We start from the raw sequence: 14,240 nt of genomic DNA, 5'->3' as shown, positions 1-14,240 counted from the left end.
AAAGAAAGTAATCTGTATAGTTTTAGAACCATCAATAAGACACACCTCTGTCCATTCAAAGATATTTTATTATAAGATGCCATGCTCCAACTTGCTCCAGCTCTGGAGCTTCACCATGCCTGTATACACACCTAAACAGATGATTGTTGTTCCTCTGCAAGTTTTCCTGACAGTCTCTGTTCTATTGATAGATTCTTCGTGGCTCATACAGAACGACACCACCCTCCTTCATAGCTTTTTCAAATTCCTGAATCTTATTTGAAAGATTAAAAGAAAAAAAAGAGAGAGAGAGAGAAATGAATAAATATGAAGTTTCTCCCATCCTACACAAGGAATTAAAAAATGGCAATCATTAGTACTGAAATATCAATAAGGAACTGTTATGCAGGGAGGCAGAAGCGAGCAGCCTCACTAAAACGTAATAGGAATGGCAGCTTGTCAGTTATCCTTCTGACTGTTGCAAGGAGGGATTTCTCAAGTCACGTCACGCTGATGTTCAAGAAGAGTAAAACTAATGTTTAAAAGGAAAAAGGACAAGACAAGCGTAAGAAGGCAGATACTTGCCGAGTCACAACGATGTTCCCAGGGGATAACAGCTTTAAAGTTCACAAAGTTGATTCCTGCTTCCAAACAGCGTTGTGCCATTACATGGCCAAGGTTTTTGCACGCTGCTACTCCTTTAGGGCTGTACAGGTGTCTCTTTATGGCCCACTCTCGGGTAGAAGCAGATACTACAACATCCCCGTTACAGCGCTCAACAAAGGCTTCTACATAATGCTGTGTCCGCTCAAGCCGTAATCTAAATAAAGGAAAGAAATATCATGGGATATGAGGTGTTTTCCAGATCTGAGCAGAGAAAAATTGTCAAGTGCTTAACTACACGTTTTATGTGACTCACGTTATGAAACGGAACCGAATGCATTGAAAAAAACCATAACAATAGAAGGAATATAAAAAAATATTATCTGGGGTTTTGTTTCCTTTTATTAGGACATAAAACAGGACTTGAAGCAATGTCAGCTGTGAACTTTTGAGTGAGGCTTTGGTGCACACTTATGACGGCTTGAACAGCTACTGAGAAAACAGTGGAAGGCAGGCAGGCAGGCAATAACAGCAGTCTAGACAGGTAACCAGAGTTCTGATTAAAACTTCTGAAACGTTTAAAGCTGTTAAATTATGCCTTGTGGAAAAGATGACACACTTTTATTCAGTGCTGCCACGTTAAGAAGAGGTGTCAATTTTTTTCTGCCTGTATAAAGGCTAAACAGACTGCTACGGGTGATGTTTTAAAGCCACAGCTCTCATATTGTTAACGCTTCAGCAGATCAACAGAGTGAAATTTCAAAACCAATTTTTCAGCAATTACTCAGGTGCAGTCCTGCATTGTCCCAAACCAGCCCAGCACTCATTCCAGACCTTGCACTGTGCTTGTACAGGTGCTTGTGAACTACATCAGGGAACTGCTCTAACTGGAAAAAAACTTTAGGTTTGTTATAGCATCTTTTAAATACTTGCGCTCACACATCGGGTAGCATTGTCAGGAGCAGTAAGTGCTTAAGGCATACCATGTAACCACAGATTATTACTAGTAACTATTTTCTATTGCTCTTTCAGACACAATCAGATTACCAGATATGTACAAACTGGATGGGATTCTCCCCTCAAGAATAAATAATGATTTTGATTGGCCAACTTAAAAGGAACTTATTTTCCAGAGGACAAGCGATCGTCATTTTTCTAAAAAGCGGGCTATTTTTTGTGCATCAAGTAAAACAATAATATGTGGTCAGAACAGGCATGGAACTAGGATAACGGTAGTGTTAAACCGTAGTTCTGTAATCTGTATGACTGCTTTCTTAACAGTAGTTGGAAAGATCATAAACACGTGCACTAACTTGCATGTGACGATAAGCAACTGTTCTCCGAACACAAAAGATACCTCTAAATTAAGAACGGAAATAAGGGGACAACTGATTCAAAAAACTGCATTTTGCAGAAACACCCCCTGATACATTTTAATTCTTTGGAAGTCTTCATTTCTGGTGGTGACTTTCTGACTCACCTATGCCAGAATTCATGCTTTGGCCACGTCGTCTTCCAGCCACGCTCCTTCCTAGCCAGGGCCAGCTGCTCCAGGTTCCGAGGATTCCTGTTAGTGAAGTCTGGGGCAACAATCTCATTTTCCCTTGTGTCCACCTCACTCTCAGTTTTGAGGCTGGCTGTAGTTGATGCAAAACGAAGACCTTGCGAGAAAGCAGAAAAAAATCTGACATTTAAAAATATGTGTAGTGCAAACAGTAGTGCAAATACAACATAGAGCAAAAGAGCCTGTAAGGTGGTAGGACAAAGTTAATTTTGTTTTTTTTTTTTTTAAACATCACATAGATTGCTACCAGGGATCAACTTCTTTTCCAGGTCGTGGGATGGATTGTAAGCTAAGAATGAAAAGTACATAAAATCTCAACTGTGGTTCAAGACCCACGCGTATAACACTAATTCAAGCATAGCTAGAAGATCCCTAGGACTAAAAATTTAGAAAGTTGTTTACAAGGAAATGCACAAAGAACCAATAACTATACTATCGAGTAACAACTAATATGAAAAATCCTATACCCTGTCTGGCTAAATCAAGACTAATTTGCACAAACACGCAGTTAGGCTACTGCATCGGGCTGGCAAACTATCCTTGCTACATAGCTTCTACATACAGAAAAGCACGAGAGCCTTACCAGCGTGAGGACCAGGGTCTTCCCCTTGCCAGCAACCTCCGACCCTCTGGCCATCCCCCCCGCCCCCGACCCAAACCAGCCCCAACAGCCACTACGGGCGCGGGCCGGGAGCCCGGGGCGAACCGGGGCCTGCATGCGGCGGGGCAGCCTCACCGGGGCACCCGGCCCCGCCTCGCCCAGCAGCGGGGCTGACCTTACCTGCGGCGGGTGTTTGCAGCCGCCCGGCCGCGGTCCCCAGCAGAAAGCAGCCCCGGCTCCTCAGCGCCATGGGGAGCCGGGACCGCGAGGGCAGCGGGGGGCAACCACGTCCCCCGATCAGAGACTCCTGGGCGCCGCCATCTTGGGTGAGGCAGCCATCTTCACCCGGAAGTCGACCTCGAGCCCGACCTTGATGATGTCACATGGAAGCGCCAAAGACACGTAACGATCGCGGCGGCGCGGGGAAGAGGCCGGGACCCCGGAAGCAGCTCGCTAACGCTTATTAGCGGCCGTCTTGGGGGGGAGGTGGTAACGCGGTGCGGCAACCGTGGAGCGCATCGTTCAAATGACTATGTGGAGAAACAAACGTTTGAGACATAATGCATCGCTTCACAGGCGATAGACTCGTGATCCCAGGCTTTCGTGATTTTTCTCACGTCTAGAAAATGTTACAGCCACGGGTCTACAAAAGTCTTCAACGTTTTTTGTAGCTATAATCCAGATGGTAAACACAATTAAAACGCGAGATAACAGTTTATAGTAGTGACAGGAGGGTGTTAAAAAAGCCCCTAGCTTTTAATCGCTACAGGCCAAAACTAAGGTTACTGTAATTAGGTCTAAGAAAACACCAAACTACAGCCCGGGAGCGTGCTTTCCCGTTGAAATTTAAAACGGATAGTACGCGCAGCTTCGACAAGCGAGGGATGTGTATTTGGGTCGTTTCCCAGCACTTATCAACGCTACAGAATGGCGTGACTAGAGCCACTGGGAAAATTGCGTACCGTTATTAAAAATAAGTGGGTCCCCTGCACTGCAGGCTGGACCCTAAACTTTAGGGGTTTATCGCTGTTAAGGAAACAGTGAAGGAACAAAAACCGCTTAGCCTGCTGCCCGAGCCGGGGCCGGAGCGGGCAGCGCAGTACCAAGGGCACAGAGGCGCTGCCTCCTCTTCCGCTGCTGCAGAGTTAGCAGGAGCTTCTTTTAAGTCCCTGCAACTTCCGTGACGACCCAGAACCCGGTACGACGAGCCGTTCCCGAGGCGAAGCGCAGCCTGCCGCGCCGCCTACCACCCCTCTGCCACCCTCCCTCTCTGCAGCCATTCCCACTCCCGCGGTGGGGGGGGGGAAGGAAAGCCACTGCGCACGCGCGAGCCCGCGTCGCCTTCTAGAACCTCCTGGAACTGCCCATGGCCCCCCGCTCAGTGCCCCTCCTCCGGGGTGTCGGTTCTGACAGCGGCACGGGCAAATCGCGACTGGAGGCATCGTTACGGCGGGGCGGGGCGCGCCGCCGGATTGGGCGGGCAGGGCGTGGCTCCGCCCCTCACTGACGAGCGCCTAGCCTTCCCCCAATCTGCGCCCGGAGGGGGAGGGGGGAGGCCTGGGGGGGTACCCATCGTTCCTTGCGGTGGCTGCGGCTTTCTGGTACCGCCGCTGCCTCTGCGTCTCGCGGCCCGGCGGGAAGATGGCGGCGATGGAGGGGCCTCTGGCTGTGTTCGGCGAGCGCACCAGCGGCGACGCGATCCGCACGCAAAACGGTAGCGGCCCGCGGCCGCGGGCAGGGGCTTGAAGAGTGCGGGGGAGTGGGGGCAGAAAGGAGGCAACATGGCGCCGCCGTGGGCGCTGCCATGTGCTTGCCCGCCGCCTGGCCTAGCGGGGCGGGGTGAGCCCCTGCCGCGAGCCTCGCCGCGGGACGGAGGACGGCGGTGGCGCCAGCCGCCTGGGGCCGTTGGGAGGCGCCTGCCCGCCGTGGGGGAGGGGCGGCATTGCTCCTTGCCGGGGTTTAGCGCGGGCCTCGGGAAGACACCCGGGGCTAGCGCAATCCGGGCGCCGCTTCTGAGCGTCTGGCCTCCTCCCGCTCCGTGGCGGGGCGATCCTCGGGCCCTCTTTTTCCCTTGGCACCCCGGGACGGCGGCGGCTGCTGGTTGCAGACCGGCATCTTGTTCTCCCCCCCCCCCCCCCCCGGTTCTCCCCCCCCCCCCCCGAGGCCGAGCTGCGGCCCTCATTCCTGGGGCCGGTCGTGAACTGGTAAGGCTTGCGGGTGGGGACCCTACTGCTCACAGAGAAATAACCTGCTTTACGGGGTGAGGATCGTCCTCGAGATAAGTGTCTTGCCATTACTCTGGTTCTTAAAAGCGTTTCACGTTTTTCAGAATTGTAGATTTAAGTATTGGGGCAAGGGTGCAAATTCTGTGGCGTTTTTCAAAGCAGTTCCTGAGTAGGTAAATGGTAGAAGTAGCTGAAGACTTAGCTCTTGATCATTGTTCGAGTTTGATACAGTTCTTAGGATAACTTACACTGGACACTGAAAATGGAGGTTTGTTAGTTTATGGCTAAGAGATATCTGATAGTGACAGGCTTGATGATATCAGGGATATTTGCTCTCAGAAAGTTGCAAATTACTCATCCAAAGCAAGAGAAATAGTTATATCGCTTAGAGTTCAAAGCAAGCTGTTCCCATTATACTACCACTTTTTCGGTTTCTAGATTAAGTGGCTATGCTTGTGGGATAGAGAAAAACTTGCCACGGTCTGAAGGAAAAGGTTGATTGTATCTTTTTCCTATATGAGGTTGGCAGAACATCATTTAAACGGGCCACTATGTGAGGGGAATCTTTTGCTTTAGCAGTAGCCAAAGGCTACTTTGCACTTGTTAGGTTGAGTTACAAAAGAGGCATTTTGTTTTAGTCGCAGGCTTAATTAGGGTTAAAAGATGTGTTGCTAGTTCATATATGGCGATACCTGTGGTCTGTATCTGCGTACTTGAACATGCTTCTTTCTTTGTGGGGCTGGAGGCTAAATGGGGGTGAAGTTTCGTGGCATGACTTGCTGCTACCAAAAGTACTGCTATGAACCTCTACTGAGCTACTGCCAGAGCTCTTCTGACCTCAGTAATGTCTTCCGTTCATATAATAACCCAACCAAAAACATTTCTTTTTCTGAGAAGTTACTTATGTTCAGGTTAGTGAGCAGAATCAATTGGGAGGAAAAAACGAGGAGTGGCACAGATTGCATTCTTCAGTAGCAATAAGCCATTACACAGCTTTGCTGAAACTTAATCCTAAATTAGGTTACTTTATTTCAGTGTTCTGAAATGTGGGTTCCTACCACATTGTCTTTTAAGCCTGAATCCCCCTAAAGTTGGAAGGCTCTAACCTGTTTTATTTTGTTTATGCAGTTACTGCTGCATCTGCTATTGCCAACATTGTGAAGAGTTCTCTTGGGCCAGTTGGTCTGGATAAGATGCTGGTGGATGATATTGGGGTAAGTAATATTTCTTTAAGTAAAAAGCACCAGGAGGACTTGTATATCTGTTTTCACTTTAAGCGTTTCACAGGTCTAACGTGCGCATACGTTTTTTTTTTCCCATGTGCTAGGTGAGGGGAATGGATGACTTTAATGAAAAGGAGCATTCCAGCTATCACAAAACTTGCGTTACGTTGTTTTACTGTAATTTAATGTAGTAAATTATTATATTAAAACTGGCTTCTTTTTATATGTAAGTTCTTGTTAATACTTAGTAACGTTGGTCAAATTGATAGGAATGAGTACTGCTGTTAATGTCAGGCCTCACGATGGTGTGGATTTGTATATGCAGATTGCTGCAGTAAGAGAAGTAACATTTGAATAAATGCAAATAAGCCCATAACCTTTTTGAAGTATATTTCTACGCCAATTGTACAGTCTTTTACAGCATTTTTGAAAGTCAAAGCAGTGTGGATGCTGCTTTTTATCCTCTTAAAAGACGACATGAAAGGAGGGTATTGACCGTACAGTGTGGAACTAAACTAGCATGTGCAAAAAGGTAGATGAGTTTCTGTTAAAGAATCTTTTATTTCTTGAAGGTAAAGACTTTCCTGATGGGGTGGGAGGAGTGCAAATTCTATACCAATAACATTTTGGTCTGTAGAATGGGACTCCTGATTTTAGGAAAAAAAAAAAAAAAAGGAGTAAGCATTTAGTATAGTCAGTCGTAAGATGGGTTTTCATACAGAATAACTATCTCCTGTTCTTATTTACAAATATTGTGAAACTGGTGAAAACATAATAGAAATAAATTTGATATTAACATTGGATTTCTGAAAATTAGGATGTGACCATTACTAATGATGGTGCAACCATTCTGAAACTGCTCGAAGTAGAACATCCTGCTGCAAAAGTTCTTTGTGAGCTGGCAGACCTGCAAGACAAAGAAGTTGGAGATGGGACCACTTCAGTGGTATGTACAAAGCTTTACAGGCAGATATGGCGAAAGTCCATGCTTCGTGACAAAAATGCAGCTTTTGATTTACCCATTATGAATCTTGTTGTGATGGGCGTTAATTTTATAGAATGAAAAAAATCTTGCAGTTGTCTGAATACAAAGAGGCTTTTATAAAGCAGATTACAGAATAAAGAAATCTGACTTAGGTGCTTTAGAGATGCTAGTTTCCCATTCTATTCCGATTTAACTAGTGCTCTGGAATGGACTTCACTCAGTGCATTTCCGTTATTCATTTCTTCCATTTCTGAAGATTGACTCCTAATTGAGGTTCTGAACTTCTAATCAGCAAGAGAAATCAAAAGGTAGTTGGGCTAATAAATAAGGATGTTATGTAGTAAAAACTTGCCTAGACTTATGACATCTTTTGGTCCATTAAATACTTGATGAAAAAGAAAGGAAAAAATCAGGTGGCTTTTTCCTGAGGTGGCAGCTACCTGCAACATCAGGTTGCAAGTTCTTGTTTCTGCTGAGTGGACATCGGACAGCCCTTCACAATTCCACCCTCCGCTCGGTGGTAGCAAGTACTTATTTTGCTTGTATGGAACACATGTATTTAGTGTTTGTATTTTAAACAGGTAATTATTGCTGCAGAACTTCTCAAAAATGCAGATGAACTAGTCAAACAGAAAATTCATCCTACCTCCATTATTGGTGGATATCGACTTGCTTGCAAGTAAGAACCTAATACAATTGAAACGTACTCCAGTTTATTTGAAGTACCATGAGTGCATGCTTTTTGTTTCGCTCTTTATTTATGAGTGCATTAATGCAGTCTCCATGGAGCAAGGTGGCTATGTTTTTTTTTCTTTGTTGTAGCTTCAATATTGAACTTACACATTCTTGCATAAAAATGTCATTTTTACTATCCTAGAAGATAAATTGATTTCATTCCTCTGTTCTTTGAGGTAACGTTTAGAAGGCTTGACAACATACAAGATGCTCATCTTTTGAGGGAGTGGTTTTCCTAAACAGTATTTGCCTCTATTCTACAGGGAAGCGGTTCGCTACATCAATGAAAATCTTATTATTAACACAGATGAATTGGGCAGAGAGTGCCTAATAAATGCTGCTAAAACATCAATGTCCTCCAAAATAATAGGAATGTATCCTTTAACTTCATCAAGTTATTTAAGGAAGAATGATTGTCTGGAGAGCTTGACTAGCTAGGCTAGTTTCCCTTGCAGCAGTTCTCACGCGTGAGAGTAGTAGTCAGTCTATCATTTTATAACGGGGTTGCGGAATACTTTGTTCTCTGAGAACAAAGGAAAATGTGGCACAGGAAAATGTGGCACAGGATTTCTCTGGCACAGGAAAATGTGTTTAGACTCTTCCATACTATTTAAACCTGGATAGATGCACATGTCGTGATAGCTTTAACAGTGGATTGATTGTTTCTTTACTACAGTGGTTGTTAGTGACCCTGGCAAAGGAATTGTGTGAACAGAAGAATGCGTTACAGAGATCAAGTACCTGGGGAGTGAAAATACAGGAAGGAAGATTTCATTTTGTTTGGTAGTTGCAGAATCTTTATTTTTAGTCTCTCTGCCAAAAAGTGAATGCAGATTAATCATAGCATAGGTACTTTTGTTAAGGAACGCAAGATAGGTAAAATAAAAGCGGTTGCATCACAGTAGCCTGTCTTTAATTTTCACGTCAGTTTTTCACTTTTAAAAATTATTCATTCCTTTAAGGGAATGGTAAAGTATATTGTGAAAGAAAACTAAAATTTCCATTGTTTTTTGGAAATTTTTTTATTGAAACAATTTTTGACTCTTAGTCCAGGCACTATCAGTGATTTTTTTTTTTCTTTAATGCATAGTACTGGTTTTCTTCTTAAGTTTAACCTTAACAGCATTTTAGTGACGGTGATTTCTTTGCCAATATGGTGGTGGATGCTGCTCTGGCAGTTAAATACACAGACCAGAAGGGTCAGGCTCGGTATCCGATCAACTCAGTTAACGTTTTGAAGGCACATGGACGCAGCCAAAAAGAAAGCATTCTTGTGAATGGTTATGCTCTGAACTGTGTCGTGGGCTCACAGGGTAAGAACATGCTACGTTTCATAAAGATTTTGTGTGAATGCAGTCTTTTCAGTCTGTTTGCGTGGATCTTTCTGCTGACTCCATTAGTTGCGAAAGTTGCATGAGCTCTCAATTCCAGAGCAAGTAAATGAAAAAAACTTAATCGCTTCACCAGTAGCTCCCACGCTAGGTTCTGCCAGCTAGTTAGTGGGCCATAAAGTTGCCAAGTAACTGTAACTGGTCTTACATTGGTGTAGAAGTTTTGTTACATTGTGTAATAAACAATGTAATGAAGCTTCATTACACTATGCATCAAAGCACAGCAAAATTTTACAGGGATTGGGCTTTTAGTGTAGTTAAAGGTTTTTATTTAAAAAAAAAAGAAAAAAAGGCTTTTGCTGCTCCTGCCGATCAGTTGCACCAAGAATATCTGTGTGGCTGGCTGCAAGGCAGAACTTCCATCACTAGCTGTTTCTGTGTTCCATGTCAGCAAGGTAATGCTGTGATCTTCTTCTAAAACATCAGTATCTCCCTTATGGGAGCCGCTGTTGGGTTTATAGAGAAGCAGTACGTTTAGAAGAGCTATGTCGTGGTTAGGTAACTTCAAGGATGTGACACTGACAGGTCAGCTTTTCATGGTCAGTCACTTTTGAGGGGGTGGGGAGGTTCCGTACAAAATAACTAAGATTTTAGTAAGATTCTGAAAGGAATTTTCTCTTCCAAATTTTTTATTAATATTTTTCTGTACTAGTGCAGAACTAGAGAAGACATAAAATAGAAGTATAAAATATCAAAGTAATACTACTTTTGTTTTCTAGTGCTAACTTAAGTTTCTTCTGTTAACTCAGTGTGACAAAATCCTTTTCCTTTCTTACTCTCCCTCCCCAGGTATGACCAAGAGAATAGTTAATGCAAAGATTGCATGCCTTGACTTCAGCCTGCAAAAAGCAAAAATGAAACTTGGTGTTCAGGTTGTTATCTCAGACCCTGAGAAGCTGGATCAGATAAGGCAGAGGTGTGTGGAAGCTTAGATAACTCTGGAGTTTCACAGGCTTGTTTTGCTCTCCTCCATTCAGGTGGCTTGATGTACTTTTGACTGAGCACAGGAAGTAAGAATGTTTTAAATGTTAACATTTCTTGGTAATAGTAGATACTAATTGTAAAAGACTTCTATTTTGGAGGCAGAACTGAAACTAAGTCAATTGCAGGAAAATCCACCTCTGTTTGTGCAATGGTTTTTTTTTTTCCCTCCTTGTGAGTTTTGCACTAAGGTTTCAGCAAATTGGTTAAAAGAATGTGATTGCTGGATTTTTAAATCCATTTTTACAGCTTTGACATTGTCCTTGCAGAGAGTCAGATATTACAAAAGAAAGGATCCAGAAGATTCTGGCCACTGGGGCCAATGTTATTCTAACCACTGGAGGCATTGATGATATGTGTCTGAAATACTTTGTTGATGCTGGTGCTATGGCAGTACGCAGAGTTGTAAAAAAGGATCTTAAGCGCATTGCAAAGGCATCAGGAGGTATGTATATATGAATCTTAATAATAATTTTATGCATAAGCTGCATAAGCATTGGCTGCTGTTAGGCTATTCGTAACTGGTTTTCTTAATACGATTTCTTAACGTGCAAGCCACTGCAGTATTTACCTTTAGGGAATTGCAGGCAAAGGATGAGTAGAGGTCAGCCACTCTTGTTAGGTTTTAATTTCACTATTGCTTTTAAATCAGCATTCTGTCAAAGTAGGTGGGTACTGTAGGAGTTGATTGGTTAAGAAGATCTATAGTGAGAAGAAAGGGTACCGTGCACTGGGAAGACTCCCTTCTGGAGGGAATAGGAACGAGAGTCTGTATTAGTTCACAAATCTTTATTGAACATGTCTTCATAAGCCTATGCTTATGGAGAATTACTTTTTACTTTGTTATGTACCTTGTATAGATAGGTCAAGACAAATCATGAGTTCTTGAAACGTTAAATACATATTGGGAAAAAAAAATCTGGTCCCATACAGATTTTCTCACTCACTTCTGCATTCATAATTTTTTGATTTAAAAAATCTCAAATTTGCAAGAAAGCATTTTCATTATAGTAAAGCACAGGAACTTCTACTGTTTTCCCACAACTAGTTCAAGTTAACTAAAAACAGCAATACCGGTTATAAACTGCAGAAAACTGAGTTCCTACTTACAAAGTAGAAGTCCTCTTGGATTTAAGAAAATCTGCTTATGCTGCTTTTCCGGTTTTGCTTTTCTTCCTGTATGTCTGAAGTTGACAAATATATGTGCTGGAACTGAATATGTTTTTGTGTGGGTGTTTTTTTTTGTTAGTTTTTGTTTTTTGTTTTTTTTTTTAGCAACCGTATGTTCAACCCTTGCCAACCTTGAAGGTGAGGAGAGTTTTGAGGCGTTGATGCTGGGACAGGCAGAAGAGGTGATTCAGGAGAGAATCTGTGATGATGAGCTGATTTTAATCAAGAAGTAAGAACCCCTTTTAGAATATGCAATTTTGTGTACAATATCTATTAGTTTTTGAGATAAAATCCCATTTATTTGCTTCCATGCTGTCTCCGTGGTATGAGTAGTTATACGCATGGGAAAGACTATGCAAGTCCACTGCAAATTGGAGGTGAAAGTACCAGTTTTTCATCTCTTTTGCTTGGGCTGGACAGCTGTCACCAACCCTAGTATATATCTATCAGTCAGGTTACTAGATGGGCTTTATTTAAAATTTTGTTACTGCAAATGAAAAAAAGATATATCATTTTCTCTAAATAAGGTACAGTAAAATTCTGTGAAATTGATAGAAGCTCACTATTGCAGCATTCACACACTTTTACCAGTATAGGCCTTGGGTCCCCTTTTCAGGTGATGAAGGGAAATAATACCATCAGAATAATTTCATGTGACTAGGGAGATGTAAGCTGAATCTCTTCCGAGAAGAAAGTAGAAGAAAGTATTTTGTGCTGGTTTCATTGAATTAATCCTCCCCTTGGTAGTGTCAAATGGAAATCCTTATTAAATTTTTTTTCTTTTTCCGGTTAAGAAGAGCAACAATTATTAACTCTTTGCACACTGCCTTTTTCTTTAAAGGTTTCAATATGCAAATAGTGTCTGGTACTTGAACACAAACTTTGTATCAAAGTTTGTTTAACCTGAACACACCTGTATATTAACTTTTCCACTGCTTTGATATCACTTCTCAATATTTAACTTCCTGTAGTCTCATTTTTCAGCTGTGTGTCAGTGAACTATTCTGACCGTGGCATTTACACAGTTATTTGACTGCTTATACTGTACTGCTAGCAGCCATTAGCTCACTTGAGGGCTGTGCTGTAAAAGGGAACTTTAACATCTCCTGTGCTCTCACTGCCATCCCCTTGCTATCCTGACACCAAAAATACTAATTTAAGTGTTCTCTTTCCTAATACTGTTTCTTCCCTGTTTACTTGATTGAAATATGTCTTGCCTGCCAATCATACTTGTGATACCAGTAGCTTTCTTTAAAATACCAAAATGTCAACCAGGTTCTCATATTTCAGAACTTTGGACTTACTAAATTACAATGTGCAGCTCCCTCAATGTGGTGTAATATTAAGGTTTTGTTCTGTGTGTTAGAAGCATTTGGCTTCACTGTACTTTGTTTAAAAAAGAATGAAAGCTCAGGTAAGAAGAGTTTTAATTATATTTTTGCTAATTTAGCTAACCGACTTCTAACTTGTTTTTGTTGGTTTTTTTTAACAGTACAAAGGCTCGTACTTCAGCATCAATTATTTTACGAGGTGCTAATGACTTCATGTGTGATGAAATGGAACGGTCTATACATGATGCTCTCTGTGTTGTTAAAAGGGTGTTGGAATCCAAATCTGTTGTCCCAGGTGGTGGTGCTGTAGAGGCAGCACTCTCAATCTATCTTGAAAATTATGCAACCAGCATGGTAAGTCTTGCTCAGAGAAGTAACAATGCATATGTGTTAAACTGGGACAGAGTTCTCCTAACTTTCAAATACTGGCTAGTATCAGAAGTCAGTGCTGTGGTGCATGCAAACATAATTAGCTTTAAAAAATGCAAGATGCTCCTCTAAAATGATGGATATGAATTATTCTCTCTCATATTTACAATATGTAGTTCTCCGTCCTAAACAAGTTTTATCTGTAAAAACTTCTACCTGCTGTTGACACTCTTGATCATGGCTGTATTTTTTTTCCCCCTCTTGTACTGTAGCAGTTGGCTTAAAAATCTTTCTTCTTTGTAGGGGTCACGTGAACAACTTGCAATAGCAGAATTTGCAAGGTCCCTCTTGATTATTCCCAATACACTGGCAGTAAATGCTGCTCAAGATGCCACAGATCTTGTTGCGAAGCTGAGAGCGTTCCATAACGAGGCTCAAGTTAACCCAGATCGCAAAAATCTGAAATGGCAAGTATCGATAGGCTAGTTGAAGTGAAGTGGATTGGTGTCTTAGATGGGAAGTTGTTTTGTTAGTTTACTGAAACTATGACTTGCATGCAGATTAATGTAGACTGTCGTTGAACTGTCATTCACTTCCCTACCTGTGTCACTGAGACCAAATAGTAGTTAAATGCTGTACCCTGAGTTTATTTCTATGTCTCCATCTGATAGTATTTCTTCTTTTCAGGATCGGTCTTGACTTGGTTAATGGAAAACCTCGTGATAACAAACAAGCTGGTGTCTTTGAGCCAACCATGGTCAAAACCAAAAGCCTAAAGTTTGCAACAGAAGCGGCAATTACTATTCTTCGAATTGATGATCTTATTAAACTGCACCCTGAAACTAAAGAAGATAGAGGGTGCTATGAGGATGCAGTTCACTCTGGAGCTCTTGAAGAATAACTTAGGTCTTATTTATGTTTGTCTAATTTACACTTCCCATTCCTGTAACTAAAATGTTAATAAAACAAGTGGTTGAATGCTGCTGCTATTTTCTTGTGAATGAATTAGAGCCTTCAGAAACAAGGGTGAAGGTGAGGTTGTGTTGGGAACTTAAGTTCTAGCTGTGATAAAAGCTTGGGAGC

The 14,240-nt window shown here is 42.4% G+C and overlaps 2 protein-coding genes and 2 non-coding genes across 6 annotated transcripts; 3 read left to right on the top strand and 1 right to left on the bottom strand.

The window, feature by feature from the left end:
- Nucleotides 1-50: 50 nt before the first annotated feature.
- Nucleotides 51-4,043, bottom strand: MRPL18 (mitochondrial ribosomal protein L18). 3 transcript variants are annotated; one of them, XM_068938859.1, is made up of 5 exons: nt 3,851-4,043; nt 2,928-3,277; nt 2,063-2,243; nt 565-799; nt 51-253 (listed from the first exon to the last, which is right to left on the bottom strand). In XM_068938859.1, the coding sequence occupies exons 2-5, from the start codon at nt 2,995-2,997 to the stop codon at nt 182-184; spliced, it is 558 nt and encodes a 185-aa protein (XP_068794960.1). In that variant the 5' UTR covers nt 2,998-3,277; nt 3,851-4,043; the 3' UTR covers nt 51-181. The 3 variants fall into 3 exon arrangements, with proteins under 3 accessions (XP_068794960.1, XP_068794962.1, XP_068794961.1); XM_068938861.1 differs by having other exon boundaries at nt 2,928-3,116; nt 3,851-4,032; XM_068938860.1 differs by having other exon boundaries at nt 2,928-3,418; nt 3,851-3,998.
- A 92-nt stretch (nt 4,044-4,135) lies between these two features.
- TCP1 (t-complex 1) lies at nt 4,136-14,140 on the top strand. The gene is made up of 12 exons (XM_068938857.1): nt 4,136-4,461; nt 6,101-6,186; nt 7,013-7,141; nt 7,762-7,859; nt 8,179-8,289; nt 9,047-9,228; nt 10,096-10,222; nt 10,557-10,732; nt 11,563-11,686; nt 12,950-13,142; nt 13,461-13,624; nt 13,845-14,140. The coding sequence occupies exons 1-12, from the start codon at nt 4,389-4,391 to the stop codon at nt 14,056-14,058; spliced, it is 1,677 nt and encodes a 558-aa protein (XP_068794958.1). The 5' UTR covers nt 4,136-4,388; the 3' UTR covers nt 14,059-14,140.
- Nucleotides 5,377-5,512, top strand: LOC138066972 (small nucleolar RNA SNORA29). The gene has a single exon (XR_011140681.1). It is a non-coding gene; the product is annotated as a small nucleolar RNA SNORA29 (small nucleolar RNA).
- LOC138066971 (small nucleolar RNA SNORA20) lies at nt 11,747-11,879 on the top strand. Its single transcript, XR_011140680.1, has one exon. It is a non-coding gene; the product is annotated as a small nucleolar RNA SNORA20 (small nucleolar RNA).
- Nucleotides 14,141-14,240: the final 100 nt, after the last annotated feature.

The sequence above is a fragment of the Struthio camelus genome, chromosome 3 (assembly GCF_040807025.1).
Source record: "Struthio camelus isolate bStrCam1 chromosome 3, bStrCam1.hap1, whole genome shotgun sequence".
Lineage (NCBI taxonomy): Eukaryota > Metazoa > Chordata > Aves > Struthioniformes > Struthionidae > Struthio > Struthio camelus.
Note: the sequence above shows the minus strand (reverse complement) of the source record. Positions and strands in the feature narration are given on the sequence as shown.

Bases quoted from the DNA above. Each gene is read 5' to 3' on its own strand.
- MRPL18 (XM_068938859.1), bottom strand. From the start codon at position 2,997: ATGGCGCTGAGGAGCCGGGGCTGCTTTCTGCTGGGGACCGCGGCCGGG. The intron at 2,244-2,927 runs GTAAGGTCAGCC...CTTTCTCGCAAG, and splicing joins GCTGCAAACACCCGCCGCAG to GTCTTCGTTTTGCATCAACT. The intron at 254-564 runs GCAAGTATCTGC...CTTTCAAATAAG, and splicing joins GGGAACATCGTTGTGACTCG to ATTCAGGAATTTGAAAAAGC.
- TCP1 (XM_068938857.1), top strand. From the start codon at position 4,389: ATGGCGGCGATGGAGGGGCCTCTGGCTGTGTTCGGCGAGCGCACCAGC. The intron at 4,462-6,100 runs GTAGCGGCCCGC...TTGTTTATGCAG, and splicing joins CGCGATCCGCACGCAAAACG to TTACTGCTGCATCTGCTATT. The intron at 13,143-13,460 runs GTAAGTCTTGCT...TCTTCTTTGTAG, and splicing joins AAAATTATGCAACCAGCATG to GGGTCACGTGAACAACTTGC.